This window comes from Polypterus senegalus, chromosome 6, assembly GCF_016835505.1.
Source record: "Polypterus senegalus isolate Bchr_013 chromosome 6, ASM1683550v1, whole genome shotgun sequence".
In the NCBI taxonomy this organism is placed as follows: Eukaryota; Metazoa; Chordata; class Cladistia; order Polypteriformes; family Polypteridae; genus Polypterus; species Polypterus senegalus.
In genome coordinates this window covers 187,714,496-187,729,535 of record NC_053159.1, presented here as the reverse complement: position 1 = coordinate 187,729,535, position 15,040 = coordinate 187,714,496, and the positions used below count along the sequence as shown (strand labels likewise).

Sequence of the window (15,040 nt, the reverse complement as noted above, 5' to 3'; positions counted from 1 at the left end):
TCACCGGTATTTTGCTAGTATATATATATATATATATATATATATATATATATATATATATATATATATATATATATATATATATATATATATATATATTAGTTCCCTCTCCTTTGTATTTCTCAGATTGCTTTTCGGAAGGAAGTCAGTTTCGTAGTTTTTATGAACAATTCGAAAGTGCCTTTTCACATTTTCCTTCTTTGGAATAGCAATGATAGACTGATAGATCAGACAAACGCACTTTGACTGTGACCTCGTGAGAAAAAAAAAAAATCCTCTTCCAATTCCACATCCAGCCCATACCCTCCCCAAACAATTATTTTTTTTTTTTTAAATCGTTTCTTTAGGCGATAAAAATTGGAAGGCTAACTAGATCACTTTGATAGCCGGAGTTTTGCAGTAGCTCGCGCGTTTGATCGTGAAGTGCGGGATGACCAGTGTGTTTGAAGAAAAGAGATCTCAGACTGGCCGCCCTGTATGTCAATCAAGTGGCAAATGCCATAGGGAGGATATATGATAGACTTACGTTTTAAAAAAAAAATAATTTTTTTGAATGCAACGCGATCTACCAGTCGATCGCGATCGAAGCATTGGGCACCTCTGCTATACAGAATTTGAATCAGCTATCTGTAATTATAACCATAGTTTATTTGAAATTTTGCAAAAGTATTCAGTTAAAGTACCACTTCTGGTTGCTAGTGGCTGAAAAGTTGATAGGATTCCTTATCTATTCTATATATACGGTATATAAAATAATAAGCCTAAAAGTGCAACGATTTTATGTGATGTTTTTATGTCACGTTTTTTGTCACACTTTAAATTGGGCTTATCTTAAAACTTACATATATATGTTTGGTATCATTCTTTATCATTCGAACTATAAAGTGATGTTAGATTTTCAGATTCTTATTCCGTTTTTAAATTATAAACTAAAAAATATCAAGAACTCACGTCTCGCGAGACAAGACTTTGTGCCAAGAGATTTAACCACACTGGGGCCAGAAATAAAAGACAAAGAGTAGGACAGCTGCTGTACAGGCTTTTAAATGTTCAAAACGCCGTGCGAGATGAACATCACGCAGCAAGCCAGCAGCTGATCGAGCAAACTGGAGGTAGAAAAACCCAAAAAATACTATTTGTTTCCCATTGTATCACCGTTTAAGAGGGGGTTTCGGAGGAGCGACAGTGTCTCCTTGGGGTGCGTTCAGCCCCCCTCTTCATAACGTGAGCGGCAGAGACGCAAAGTGGCTGGGGGGTTGGTGAACGATGCGAGCAGAGGGCGAACCCCCTAGTTTTTGATATAAAGCTGGTGAACAAAATTTCACTGACCGAGGTCAACGCACTTTCAAGTTATCATGTTGACACACAGACAGACAATTTCAAAAATTCAGGAAGGTCTAAAATATCAAGATTCATCAAAATCTCAAGATCTCATTTTTTCACAAGTCGTATACTTTCTCTATACTGTGTATATAAGAAAGTAAAAAGTAAGTCAAAGTGAAGAAGACATCGAAATATTCTTGCTTCTAAACATGCAGAATAAAGAAAAACGCATCCCTGAAGGAAAGATAATGGAGAAGGCCTACCCTCTGATATTCACAAACAGATCCTCTATTGATTTGTGAATGTGGAAGACTTCGTCTCTGTAGAGACACAAACACGAGCTGCTCTGAAGGGCAAGCTTCCAGAGATTTAGAGCAGCAGCATCTGTGTTCAAGACCCCGTGACATAATGTAAAGCCAACTAGAAGAAAAAAAACAAATACATAAATCAGTTCTTTTCATTTAAAATTGCATTTTCAATATATTAAAAAGGATATTTAAACTCTTAATTGCCTGTGTTTAACGTAAACAAAAATGGAAGTAAATAAAATAGGACATAACAGTCAAACACTGTTATATCCCAACCCAAAGAAAATAATTTTTTGATTTTATTGATTTTATTAAAACAAATAGCATTCCATACAAATAACTCAAGTTTAACAAAAAGGTTTGAAACAAATCAGCCCCCAAACATGAGAAAGAGAGCTAGGCCAGCAGAGTAAAACTTAAAGCTAGTAAAAATAAGTAAATAGATAAATTAATAAAGATAAATGGTGTAAAAGAGGGGAGAGAACCTGCTTCCTCAATTTAAATGCTTATTCTAAAATGTTATTGATTAGATCCTGCCAAGTTTTGTACAGATCCTCCAAGTGCAAATTTGATTTTTTCCAGTTTTAAATAGTATATCACATCAGTTACCCACTGACTTAGAAAGTAAAATAATTTATGTTAAAATCTAACATTCTTAAACTTGTTTAATCCACTTTAGACTCACGGTGGGCCTTAGTTTATAACAGCAGTATGGTGCTGGGCCATCACAGACCCCACTTACACACACCACACCCCCTCACTGGGGCAAATTTAAGGTCAGGAATTAACCAAATCTACACATCTTTGAAAGGAAACCTGGAATGACTTCACCAGCAAGTCAGTTATAGCACCTTGAAACAGCTACAACTCTCTGATTCTGCAACTGGTTTGCTTTCCTCCTAGGGAGTCACGAGTTATTAGGGTGAAGAACAATGGAACCTTCAAGGGAAAAATCAGGAGTGGTCTTCCCTTGACTTTCTTGTCTATTCAGATATGGGGAAGGATATTTTATTAGCAAACTACAAGACAATGATTGTATTTTTTATATTATGTACATTAAAGAACCATCAACAACAAATCAAATTAATAATATATTGAACAATTATTATACAAGTTGAATAAATCAAAGCAGCATGAATAAAAGGTAAAGTACCACTCCCAATTCGTGGAAATAGCTCAAAAGTTAATAGATATCTATGTTTTGTACATAATACTTGTATGCAAAATTTGGTTGACCGAAGAGAAAGCGTACTCAACTTATCGTGTTTACACACACACACACACACACACAGAGACACAATTCCAAAAATGGTATTTCCGGACTCAGGGAGGAGTTAAATGTCGAGATTCCTCAAAATTTCGAAATGGAATTTTTGTAGGATTAGAATACTTTCCCTATACTTCATATACGAGAAAGTCAGGGAGGTCTAAAACATCAAAATTCATCAAAATCTCGACATCAGACCTTTGGACAATTACAATACTTTCCATGTACTTCGTAAACGAGAAAGTAAGAAAGTAAAGCAAGTGTTTGAAGTGTGAAAACAGAGGAGATGCTCACCAAACTGGGCCCTGTTCACGTTCTTTATATATACTGTGTGTATATGTGTATATATATATATATATATATATATATATATATATATATACACATACATACATACACACATAGTACATCCCCAAAATTCACGGGGTGCGACATTCCTAGAGCACTCGCAAATTGTGAAAAACCACGAATTTCAGATGTGGTTAAAAAAAATTCCTATTTTTATACTGTAGTTTAAACCCTAAACATGCCCCCAAAACACTTTTTAATTTCAAACTCAGCTTAATACATTACCTAAAAATAAAGAATGTAAAGGTAAACCCGTATACTGCACAGTACTGTCTCCTGTAGTGCTAGAATGTAAAATACCGATGTTGCCGCTATATGTACTGTATTCTAAGTGCGCTTTCATTGCCAGAAGCCTTAGAAGGTGCTGGGCATTTCGGCGGCATCTTGGGGCTTTTACTCTTAAACTGCCAGATACTTGGGGGATAATGCATCCCTGGACACCATATGCTTTTTTGCTGCACTTTAAGTAAATGTCACAATTCACAAAGAAAAAGTGAAATTTTAACGGAACACATTTTTTTTCATGCAAAGAGCATCACAATTACTGCAACACTAATCATTTTACACAATGCTAATGAACTATAAAAACTATTTAAAAAACTACTGGAACAATATGTGCAAGATGCAACTGACGCAATGGATGAAATTCAGTAAATCTCAGAGCCAACTGCGCTTGAACTGGCTTGCACTCAAGCACACAGAGGTAAGCGCTGATGCTGGCAGGCCAGTCTTGTGCAGCGGCTCAATCCCAGGGACAATAAAGCTGCAGTGCTGCAGAGTGTCACGCTTGGGTCACAGAATTGCACAGAAACTCAGGAGATTGTAGAGACAGGAACTTTATGCAAACACTTCAAACAAACGTGTCTCTTTCAGAAGTAAAACGAGCTCAGTATGCAGTTATTTCTTGATTAAAAGAATAGGCAAAAATCATAGGGGAGCACAACGGGAGTGGGACCCACAACAGGAGCAGAGAGAAACAAAGCAATCAGCCAAAAAGGGCAGGTGCTGTTCAGGCTTTTAAGTATGCTGAGCAACTGGCAGTGGTCATGAATCTACGACACTGACTGATCAGCTCCTGCGTGCTCACAAATGGCAATGGGAAATGACTATAGCCAGTTGTGGCGGTTTAAGGGTTAAGAGGAACAAAACGGAAAACACAAGAACATTCAGCTGGAGATGCATCACAGTCAATCAGCAGCAAGGAGAAATGAATAACACTGTAGCAGTCCGGTGCCGCTAAGATTCACACCATCAAGACCACCGCGATTTATTTATTTTTATGGTGGAGATTCCAGTGACGCACCCAGCCTTGGCCTGAACCGCACACACTCACAAACAGAGACAAAAACAAAGCAAACCAGTAATCAAACAGCAAATAATGAATGTAATTAAAACAAATGAAACAAATTAAAACAACGATACCACCCCTGTTCCCCTTACAGCGATCACATATTAAGTACAACAAAGCACAAACAAAACACACACAGTAAATCAGGAAAAACGGCAACGGATGAAATGTAATGACGAAAATAGATAGTCCAGAGATCCGCATGTTGAATGGGAATGTAAAGGTAGGCCTACCGCTAGTTCCTGAAATGGTGAAGACAGGTGGACGGGTTCAGCAGCGCTCCTTTCTTTGCAGGATGGCCATGAATCCACTTACAATCCTAATGGACACAGGCAGACGGCAGACAATCCAGACGCAAAAAACGATCCAGGACAAAATGAATAAGTACACGTAACCCAACAGAAGGCAGACAGAGAGACAGAAACTCGTAACACAAATTACAAAAACTTTTTTTTTTGCTTTAGGTCACCGGCCCCACTTTTTAAAAGCCGCGCTGACATCCTTTGACCCCAACCGCCCCAGCACCCTCAGCAGAAGACCAATCAGAGCCACTGCAGGGACTTCTGGGAGTTGCAATTTCAAATTTTATTGGCTACTTTCACCATCCCAAGCCATGTTTTCCTCTACAGTTGCTTCCTGGTCTCTCTACAGTGCAGTATAGCCACGATAAAAGCCATAAAAATTGCGGAGGATATTTGCGGTTCCCACTAACAATTATTCGATAGGCTATAAGAAAAAATCCGCGAATGACTGAGGCCAAGAACTCTAAACCGCGATTTCGCGGGGGGTCTACTGTAAATGTTTTGGACAGGAATATAAATGACAAGCTGGTTAAGTTATGTCACACACGCGCAAGTAGGAGGCAGCTAAAGGGCTTGAGCAACTGTAATTCTACACCAGGGAGTAGTGAGGTGCACCGACTGCGTCTCTCAGTTCCTTGCAGACCATTCTCGGGAAATCCCACGGGGTTCCAGAGTCTCTGAAGATGTCATTTCTGGTCCCGGTGATTGTGATGACATCACATCCGGTCCCGATGATGTCACTTCTGGTTCCGGTATTAATAACATCACTTCCTCCACCGGCCTTTAAAGCCGCCATCTTACCTCCTCATAGTCAGTTCTGTCTTGGACTCAAACCAGTGAACATCTCTGTTCAATATACAACCCATTTTTGCCACCATAGAATAATATATGGGTGGCTGCCCCAAATCTTTATGATGTCTGTGTCTCATCATCATCACAGTTAACAGATGATACCAAGACAGGCGGATTGGCAGATAATTGAGAATCCATTGAATCATCACAGAGGAACCTGGACAGCACACAGGCCTAGCAGATTTGTTGCAGTAAATGTAAAGTTTTACATGTATGAAATAAAAATGTGAGGTTTGAATACACAATGGAAGGTCCGAAAATCCAAAGTACAACTTATGAGAAGGATTTAGGAGTCGTAGTGAACTCAATACTATCAACTGGCAGACAGTGTTCAGAAGCCATTAAGAAGGCAAACATAATGTCAGGTTATATAGCGCCTTGATGTGTGGAGTACAAGTCACAGGAGGTTCTGCTCAAGCTTTATAACACACTGGTGAGGCCTCATCTGGACTCCTGTGTGCAGTTTGGGTCTCCAGGCTACCAAAAAAACGACATAGCAGCACAAGAAAAGGTCCAGAGAAGAACGACTAGGCTGATTCCAGGGATACATGGAGGAAAGATTAAAAGAGCTGAGCCATTATAGTTTATGAAGAAGGAGATCAAAAGGTGACATGACTGAAGTGTTTCAAATTATGAAGGGAATTAGCAGAGTGGATCAAGACTGTGACTTTAAAATGAGTTCATCAAAAACACAAGGACACCGTCAGAAACTTGGGGGTGTTTTTCTTCACACAGAAAACCACGGGCACATGGAATAAGTGACCAAGCAGTGTGGTGGACAGAAAACTTTCAAAACTCAAGTTGATGCCATTTTAAAAGAATTAAGGAGACAGAACTGGTAGGCTTTATTAGGCTAAATGGCCTGTTCTTTTCTAAATTATTTTTAATGTTCTATTCCAGCACTTTCCATGTTGATCAGCTGCTGAAATAAGGCGATGTCATACTAATTTTCAGTTGTAATGTCACGAAGATATGGTATGTTGACTGACATATGACTGACACTCACACAGGCGACGAGAATCAGCAGAGAAGCTGTTAAATCTCACATGCTCTTCAAAGTCACGTCAAGTCCTCTAGTATTCTGCCTACTTAGTTTGCTCAGCATTACTTTAAAATCTTTAAGCCACATAGTATTTACATGTTAAACAAAACTTCCAACATTAATGGTAATATTTACCTGTATATTGGTATAAAGAAACTTACACAACATGATAAACTTGCTCCATATTTTTACTACTAAAGGGCTAGAAGGCTAAATGGCTCTCTGAGTGCCAGAGAGAGAGTCAGGGCATGGACTGAACCAGCGATGAGCTGGATTTTCAGTTCAGTACGTTAACTCATACGAACTACCTTGTAACTCTTGTTAAAAAATTTTGTTAAACTGTAAAATGTAAGCCATAAATAAAACAAGCAATTCTCCAAAACTGAAACAGTTTTAGTTTTATAAGGACAGGGTTTGCAACAAAGCACAGAAAAGTAAAACCTAATACATCGGATAAGATAGGAGCAAAAACACAAAGGAAAAAAGAAAGATTGCACTTACAAATGATCCATTTCTCCATAACATCCAGGGAAAGATATTCACATGGCATCTAAGAAATAAAAAAAAAAAAAGACATAAAAATGTATGAGGATTAAAAAAATACCACAATCTAAACCGGGGTCTCCAACCTTTTTTCCCCTTAAAGCAACGTTTCCAAAATGAAAATGGCCGAGAGCTCCTCATGTTTTCTAACGTTTATTCTCATCGCTTATGTCAACCCAAACAAACTGAATAAGCTCGTTTTGCCTGAACATTTACAAACTGTTGGTGTCCACAACTCACATTTTGCATTAAAACATCACAAAAAAATATTTAGTTCACCTGCAAGTGCATTTTGTACGTCTGTATGCATTTTCTAGTGTATCTCACACTATTGAATTAAAACATGAATGCTGTCCAAACAAAACAATGCAATTCCAAGTACACAGATATGACGTATTCATTTGTCATTTTGTCACGTCACTGTGTCACTTTATTCACAGGTCCAGTTGCATGTGTGATGTGTTTTTTAGTTAGTTAGGTAGTGTTTTAGATGACTGGCACTGCATGGAGTCAACAAGAGAGGCAGGTGTATGGTGGAGTGGAGCCACTCAGGTTCACTCTTATGGACTCATTTCAATGTCCGTCTGTCAATCTTGTTCTGAACTTTGAACTTCATGACATTAACGTCAGACTCACAGAGGTATGGAGACCCAAACAAAGCAGACATTTTCAGAGCTGCTTGGTGAAGATTCTCCTAGTTATCTGGCTCTAATAAGCTTCAGAAATGTTGAGAATGCTGTCAACATTATTTTGAAGGTTTACTAATATATAATATATAACATCAAACATCTGTGTGTTTGTATGTCTGTCCGCTTTTCACAAGAGAATTGCTTCACGGATTTAGATCGAGATTTTTTCTATAATTTGCTTGAATATTCTGGTTGATTTTGCGACTTCTCTCATTTCACTATGTATCAGAGTTCGCTTGCGGATCCGATTTATTTGTGCGAATCTGAGAGAAGCAGTGGGCCGAGGGGAGAGGGGCCTTCCTCGCTCACTCGCCAGCTTCGGGGCACGTTCCTTAACTCTGCTTAGCTAGTGAATGAGAGAACAATTAAATTTAACTTTTGTCTGATATTTAAAATAAAGTGTTACTTAGGTCTTGATGAGTTTGAGTCTGGATATTCTCTTAAGTGTCTGCAACATTGAAAACAGAGATTGCATTTCAGTTTGTGGATCGTGATTTTGTGTTGAAAGGATCGTGATATGAGTTTTTTGGAAAGTTTATCTTCATTCTCTCCTCCACTACAACCACAAGAGGGTCCAGAGAGCGCCTTTTAATTGAACCTGCATTCTATTTTTTTATATTATATTTTTATTAATTTTATTGCAATCCATACAAATCAATCAAGTTTTTACAAAAAGAAAAAATTGAGTTAAGGACAAATCGATCCCAACCCCTGAGAGAGAAAGCAAGGCAAACGGCGTGAAATTTAAGGCTTGTCAATATACTTAAATTAATAAATTCTCTGTGCTTTATGAGCTTATTTTAAAATATTACTGATTAGATCCTGCCATGTTTTGAAAAAATTCTGTACGGATCCTCGAACTGAGTGTTTGATTTTTTCCAATTTCAAATAATATAACACATCGGTTTCCCACTGACTTAAAAGAGGAGAGTTTGGGTTCTTCCAGGTTATCAGAATAAGCCAAGAGTGTAGTGAATGCAATCACAGTTTGTTTGTCTTTCTCCAATTTAAACCCATCTGGAAGACCACCAAACACAGCTGTTAATGGGTTAGGAGGGATTGTGAGTCCAAGGCTGTCTGAAAGGTAATTAAAACTTTTTGGTCCAGAATAATGTTAATTTGGTGCAGGCCCAGAACATGTGACCTAGTGAGGCTGGCACTAGTTTGCAGCGTTTGCAGGTTGGATCATGCCCTGGAAACATTTTGGAGAGTTTTAGACGAGACAGATGTGCTCGATATATAATTTTGAGTTGTATAATTGTATGCTTTGCATATATGGAGCTCGAGTGAATTCTCTGCATTGCTACTTTCCACTCCTTTTCTGATATATTAATTGAGAGATCTTTTTCCCAGTGTCCTCTTGGATCTTTGAAAGGGAGGGACTGTAAAATGATTTTATATATTGTAGAGATGGTGTCTAAGTCTTTGAGATTGAGCAATATTTTTTCCAGCATGGATGAGGGTGCAAGATGAGGAAAATCGGGAAGGTTCTGTTTAACAAAATTCCTGATTTGAAGATAGTGAAAGAAATGTGTAGCTGGAATGTTAAATTTGGAATGTAATTGTTCATAGGATGCAAAGACGTTGTCTATATAAAGATCTTTAAGCAAGTTAATTCCAAATTTTTTCCAGATATTAAAAACTGCATATGTTTGTGAAGGTTGAAAGAGGTGGTTCTCTTGCAGGGGTGCCACAGATAGAAGCTTCTCCATCTTAAAATGCTTTCTACATTGGTTCCATATTCTAATTGAGTGAAGCACAATTGGGTTATTAGTGTATTGCCGATAACGTGTGTTTATTGGAGCACAGAGCAGAGAATACAAAGAAGTACTGCAGGATTTTACTTCTATTGCGGACCAAGCCTGAGTATGTTCTTCTATTTGTGTCCAGGTTCTTCTCGCCTGTATATTGGCTGCCCAATAATAAAACTGGAAGTTAGGTAGAGCCATGCCACCTTCTGCCTTAGGTCTTTGTAGGGTCGCTCTTTGGATACACGGATGTTTTGAATTCCAAATAAATGAGGTTATTGTTGAATCTAATTGCTTAAAGAATGATTTATTAATATATATTGGAATGTTTTGAAATAAAAAAAGGAGCTTAGGAAGAATATTCATCTTAACAGTGTTAATTCTTCCAGCTAGTGTGAGATGAAGGGTTGACCATCTATGCAAGTCTTGCTTAATTTTTTCCAAGCAGACGGCGAAATTTTGTTGATAAAGAGCTTTATGTTTACTTGTGTGAACCTGCATTCTCAATTGGTTTGTTGATTTGGTGGGCCTCGTCTGAAGTGTTGTTACTGGTTCACCACACCATTGACTAACACAGTTACACTTATTGAACGTGTAAAGGGTGTCACTACCCACAACAAAGAAGTTCAGCCGCCTAAAGCCCATTTCACATTAGATGACTTTTCCATCAATTTTCAGTCGTACCTTTCATTTATATGATCGGAGGCAGTCAGTGGCAAGCTCCTCTAAAGACGATTGCCTAATGCGACTTACCCAACTACAAAGACTAAAAAGTCTGCCAACTGGATACGATAAAATAAAATCGGTCTGACTTTCTTTTTATTTGGAGGGGTGAGCTGTGTATACAGGAGAGCGGACAACCAATGAATGCACATATTTTCAGGAATAAGAAACATGCATGTTTTGAACCTCACAATCAGAAGAGTGGCTTGTCTGTCTGATGTTTCACCTACTAAAACAGAATGGAAAAATGAAAAAAGGGGCCGCAACTTCAGCTATTATCGTGGCAGACGTCAACCATTGGCAAAGTGCTGGTAAAGTTGTCGGCTCCATCAGGCAGCACGGGGGGGACTTTGGACTTCACAAACAGAAGAGGGGCTCATTTGTCTGATGTCTCAGGATTTAAGTGCCACAACAAAAATTGCCGCGGCTATTAATTATTAACTGCTCCGTCGAGGAAGGACGCTACTGGCTGTCAGAAAAAGGGGTGAGCACTCCTGTGCTGGAAGACTGGCACTCAGTCGATAAATGTGACATGGGCTGCGATTTTCAGTCATGTGATTTGATATGGGCTAGCAACGAGATCAGTGACAGTGGTTGTCAAATCTGACAACAAAACGTCACATAATTTGACATTGACTTAAGAAAGAAAGAGTCTGCCGTTTTTTATACTGTATCGTTCATCTGTGTCCATCCTGTCACTGATGTGGACCTAAATATTCAATTAGGAAGAAACTGATCAAATATAAAAATAAAGTATCATACTCAAATATTAAAACTGAGGTTGCTTAAGAACTTAACATCTATACAGATATATATATATTTTTTAAATGGAAACAACACTTTTAATAAATGGCCAAATTACTTGATGTACTTGGCAAAGGATTAAAATCCAGAAACTGACAAAAAACACTCACTGTGTCAGACTGAGCAGGATTGAGCATTGTGCTAGGAGCGCTGACAAGGCTGAGTAACTGGGCGTTGCGCCACTGGTCAGCAGACAGGTTTCGCCGAGGATACACCATCTGAAGTGAAATCAGGGCATCGGATAAGGACTGTAGGGAGAAAAAAAAAACAAAAACGACGAGATCTGTTAAATATCAGCAGGTGACTTTTCCAATTCTTCAGGCTATTCTCCAAATATAAAATAAAACCACATTAACAACAGTATGGCAGCTGTAAACATCTTTAGCTCCTTAGTCGTCTTCTTTTTTCGGCTGCTTCCGTTAGGGGGGTTCCATCTCTTCCTGTCCTCTCCATCTTGTTCCGTCACACCCACCACCTGCATGTCCTCTCTCACCACATCCATAAACCATAAACTCTTAGGCCTTACTCTTTTTCTGTTACCTGGCAGCTCTATCCTTAGTATCCTTCTCCCAATATACCCGGCATCTCTCCTCTGCACATGTCCAAACCAGAGCAATCTCGCCTCTCTGACTTTGTCTCCCAACCGTCCAACTTGAGCTGACCCTCTAAAGTCCTCTTATTCTTCTTATCCAGTCCATCCTCGTCACCCAATGCCAATCTTAATATCTTTAACTCTGCCACCTCCAGCTCTGTCTCCTGCTTTCTGGTCAGTGCCACCGTCTCCAACCCATATAACATAGCTGGTCTCACTACTGTCCTGTAGACCTTCCCTGTCACTCTTGCTGATATCCATCTGTCACAAATCACTCCTGACACTCTTCTCCACCCTGCCTGCACTTTCTTCTTCACCTCTCTTCCACAATCCCCATTACTCTGTACTGTTCATCCCAAGTATTTAAACTCATCCCCCTTGTATCCTCACCATTCCACTGACCTCCCTCTCATTTACTCATTTCTTAAACTCCTTATTATTCATTATAAACCAGTGCTACGAGAATTAAATAAGTATGTGCTAATGCTATATAGAATAAATAATCCTCTTCCATCCTACATAGTCACTCTGAGCACTTGTAGAGATGTGTATTGGGGTACACTTATTGGAGATTTGAGTCAAATTAGCCAATAAGGTTTCAAATTTAAACGTATATTGCCTTACAGTACAATATTACGCCAAGGCCCCATCCACACTAATTTCAAAACACATACATTTGTCCACGTTTTTACCTTTCGTCAACACTACCCCATCATTTATGACTCCTGAAAATGACAACAACAAAATGTATTTATAAAGCACATTTTCATACAAATGCTGTCGCTCAAAGTGCTTTACAGGATGAAGAAATAAAAAAAGAGAAAATATAAAGAATAAAATTAGGCAATACTAATTCACACAGGGTAAAAGTAACGTCCGATGGCCAGGGAGGACAGAAAAAACAGAAAGAAAAAAAAACTCCACATGGCTGGAGAAAAAAAAAAGAAAATCTGCAGGGGTTCCAAGGCCACGAGACCACCCAGCCCCCTCTAGGCATTCTAGAGGACTTTTAAAGCGGAATGCTTCATAAAACGTAGCAGCAGCATTTCAGCGTGGACAGGCGTAATCTAAAAACTCTACTCGTGCTCTGGTTGGTTCGTGCTCATTTCTTGCCCCTTTTCCTGACTGTATCCTGCTCACTACAACGGCTCATCTCCTGACTGGTCAACCTATACAGTTGCTCATGGATGTCACATTAATATCCCCAGCTTTAAAATAAGAAATGTCTCTATACATAGACAAGGTAGAACTTTATTTGTCCCCAGGGTGAAATCTGGCTTTTTCCAGGAACTCTTTAAACAATTAAATACATAAAAAGCTAGATAAGCAAGTAACTGAATTGGTCTGAAAACACGCCAGATAAATATTAACACTCCAAAACAAAAAAAAACAAAAAAATTCCAAAACTTTTGATTTGTTAAATGACACAAAACTGCAACCATTTTTATGACATTTTCAATAAACGCATTTTGTATAATAATAATATTAAAAAGTGTATATACCTTGCTATGGGGTACAAATTCCTCCATCATTTTCTTTAATGGGTTTTCATAGTCTACAATCATCTGGCCCAGTCTTGGATACTCTCGGTCACTAAACAGAATAAGAAAAAGTTAGAAACATCAGGAACTGGACTACATTATCATTTATTATTGTTTACCGGTGTCATTTTTGCATAAATAGATAAAACACAGTTAAAACTTTGTGTCCACAGGGTGAAATTTGACTTAATACAGAAGCTCTTTAAGTAAATAAATGCATATAGAGGTAGATAAAAAAAATATACTGTATATACACTCAGACTATGGTCTAAAGCACGGGTGTCAAACTCCAGGCCTGGAGGGCCGCAGTGGGTGCAGGTTTTCTTTCTAACCCTTTCCTAATCAGTGTCCAGTTTTCACTGCTAATGAACTTCTTTTCCCTCTATTCTAATAGCCCTGTTCTTAAGGATTAAGTCTTCTGTATTGATTCTTTTCTTCATCAAATGACAGCCAAACAGAAATGAGACATGAAACAAGCTAACAGATGAGCAGCTAAATTGGGGCTTCAAACTCCAACCAGTTCCTTAATGAGAAGCTGTTATTCAACGGCGTCTTACTGCTCTCTTTTTGCCACAGCAGACATTTCCAAAGCTGTTGATATTCAGTTTTTTTTTTCTAAGAACTCCTAAAATGTTTTGGTAACCTGAGGGATCAACCTTACTGAGACCTTCATCTTTATTTTCAGATTTTGTTTGATGGGTACATGCGAGCTGGTCATGTCCTGCTTGTTTTATGTCTCATTACTGTCATTAAGGAAAAAACGACTAAGGGGCCCAAGTCAAGCTAATTAAAGCTAAGGCTAAAGAAGTACCTAATTAAGAAGCAACTAATTAAGAAGATGGTTAGAATGAAAACCTGCAGCCACTGCGGCCCTCCAGGACTGGAGTTTGACACCCCTGGTCTAAAGACACTCCAGAATGACTAAAAAGAAAGAAAACTAACTTGGTAGTGCAGGGAATGTACTATCTTCCTCTATAAAACGCTACCATGGCTGGCTGTTTGTCTGTCCAGGATTTTAAATCACCTGTAGCTCGCAAACCGTTTCACCGGTTGACTTGAAATTTGGCACACATATACTACGTGACATCTACTATCCGCATTCGGGATGATGATTTTTATTACTCTTTTTATTTTTATTTTATTTTATTGTAGAATCAACTCTTGGCACCTCGCGGCAGGGCGGCCATGTGGCGCATGTGTACGGGCGCTGTTCTCATTCCATGCCACCTTTGCTAATCATTCTCGAGGCAGACTGAAGACTTAAGTGCCAGCTTAAGTGAAAAATTAAAGAAAACAAACTAAGTAATTGCAACACAAAAACTAACAATCAGTTTTAACGCAAAAAGATGCCGACGAATGAAGAGAAGAAGCGGGCCGCTAGAGTGGAGAAAAGAAGAGCAGCTCAGGAAGCAGCAAGCACGTATGCTGAACGTACAGAGAAAGAGAATGAAAACTAGGAATGCTCAAGTCAAGTGTATTCACTGCACGTTATCGTACAGTACGCCGTTACTGGTACGGATATATTACTGTTGGTACAAAGGAGCACCTGATGCATTTCTTGACACACTTCTGCTAAATAATTTGTTGTCTGGACGTCCTCGGTGTTAGTG

The 15,040-nt window shown here is 38.8% G+C and overlaps 1 protein-coding gene across 1 annotated transcript in view; it reads right to left on the bottom strand.

The window, feature by feature from the left end:
• The window catches only part of nckap1 (NCK-associated protein 1), a 274,250-nt gene that overhangs the window by 145,518 nt on the left and 113,692 nt on the right, over positions 1 to 15,040 (bottom strand). The window contains 4 exon segments of the mRNA XM_039757729.1: positions 1,587 to 1,743; positions 7,292 to 7,340; positions 11,408 to 11,545; positions 13,392 to 13,482. Of these exon segments, the coding sequence (XP_039613663.1) occupies positions 1,587 to 1,743; positions 7,292 to 7,340; positions 11,408 to 11,545; positions 13,392 to 13,482 (435 nt within the window).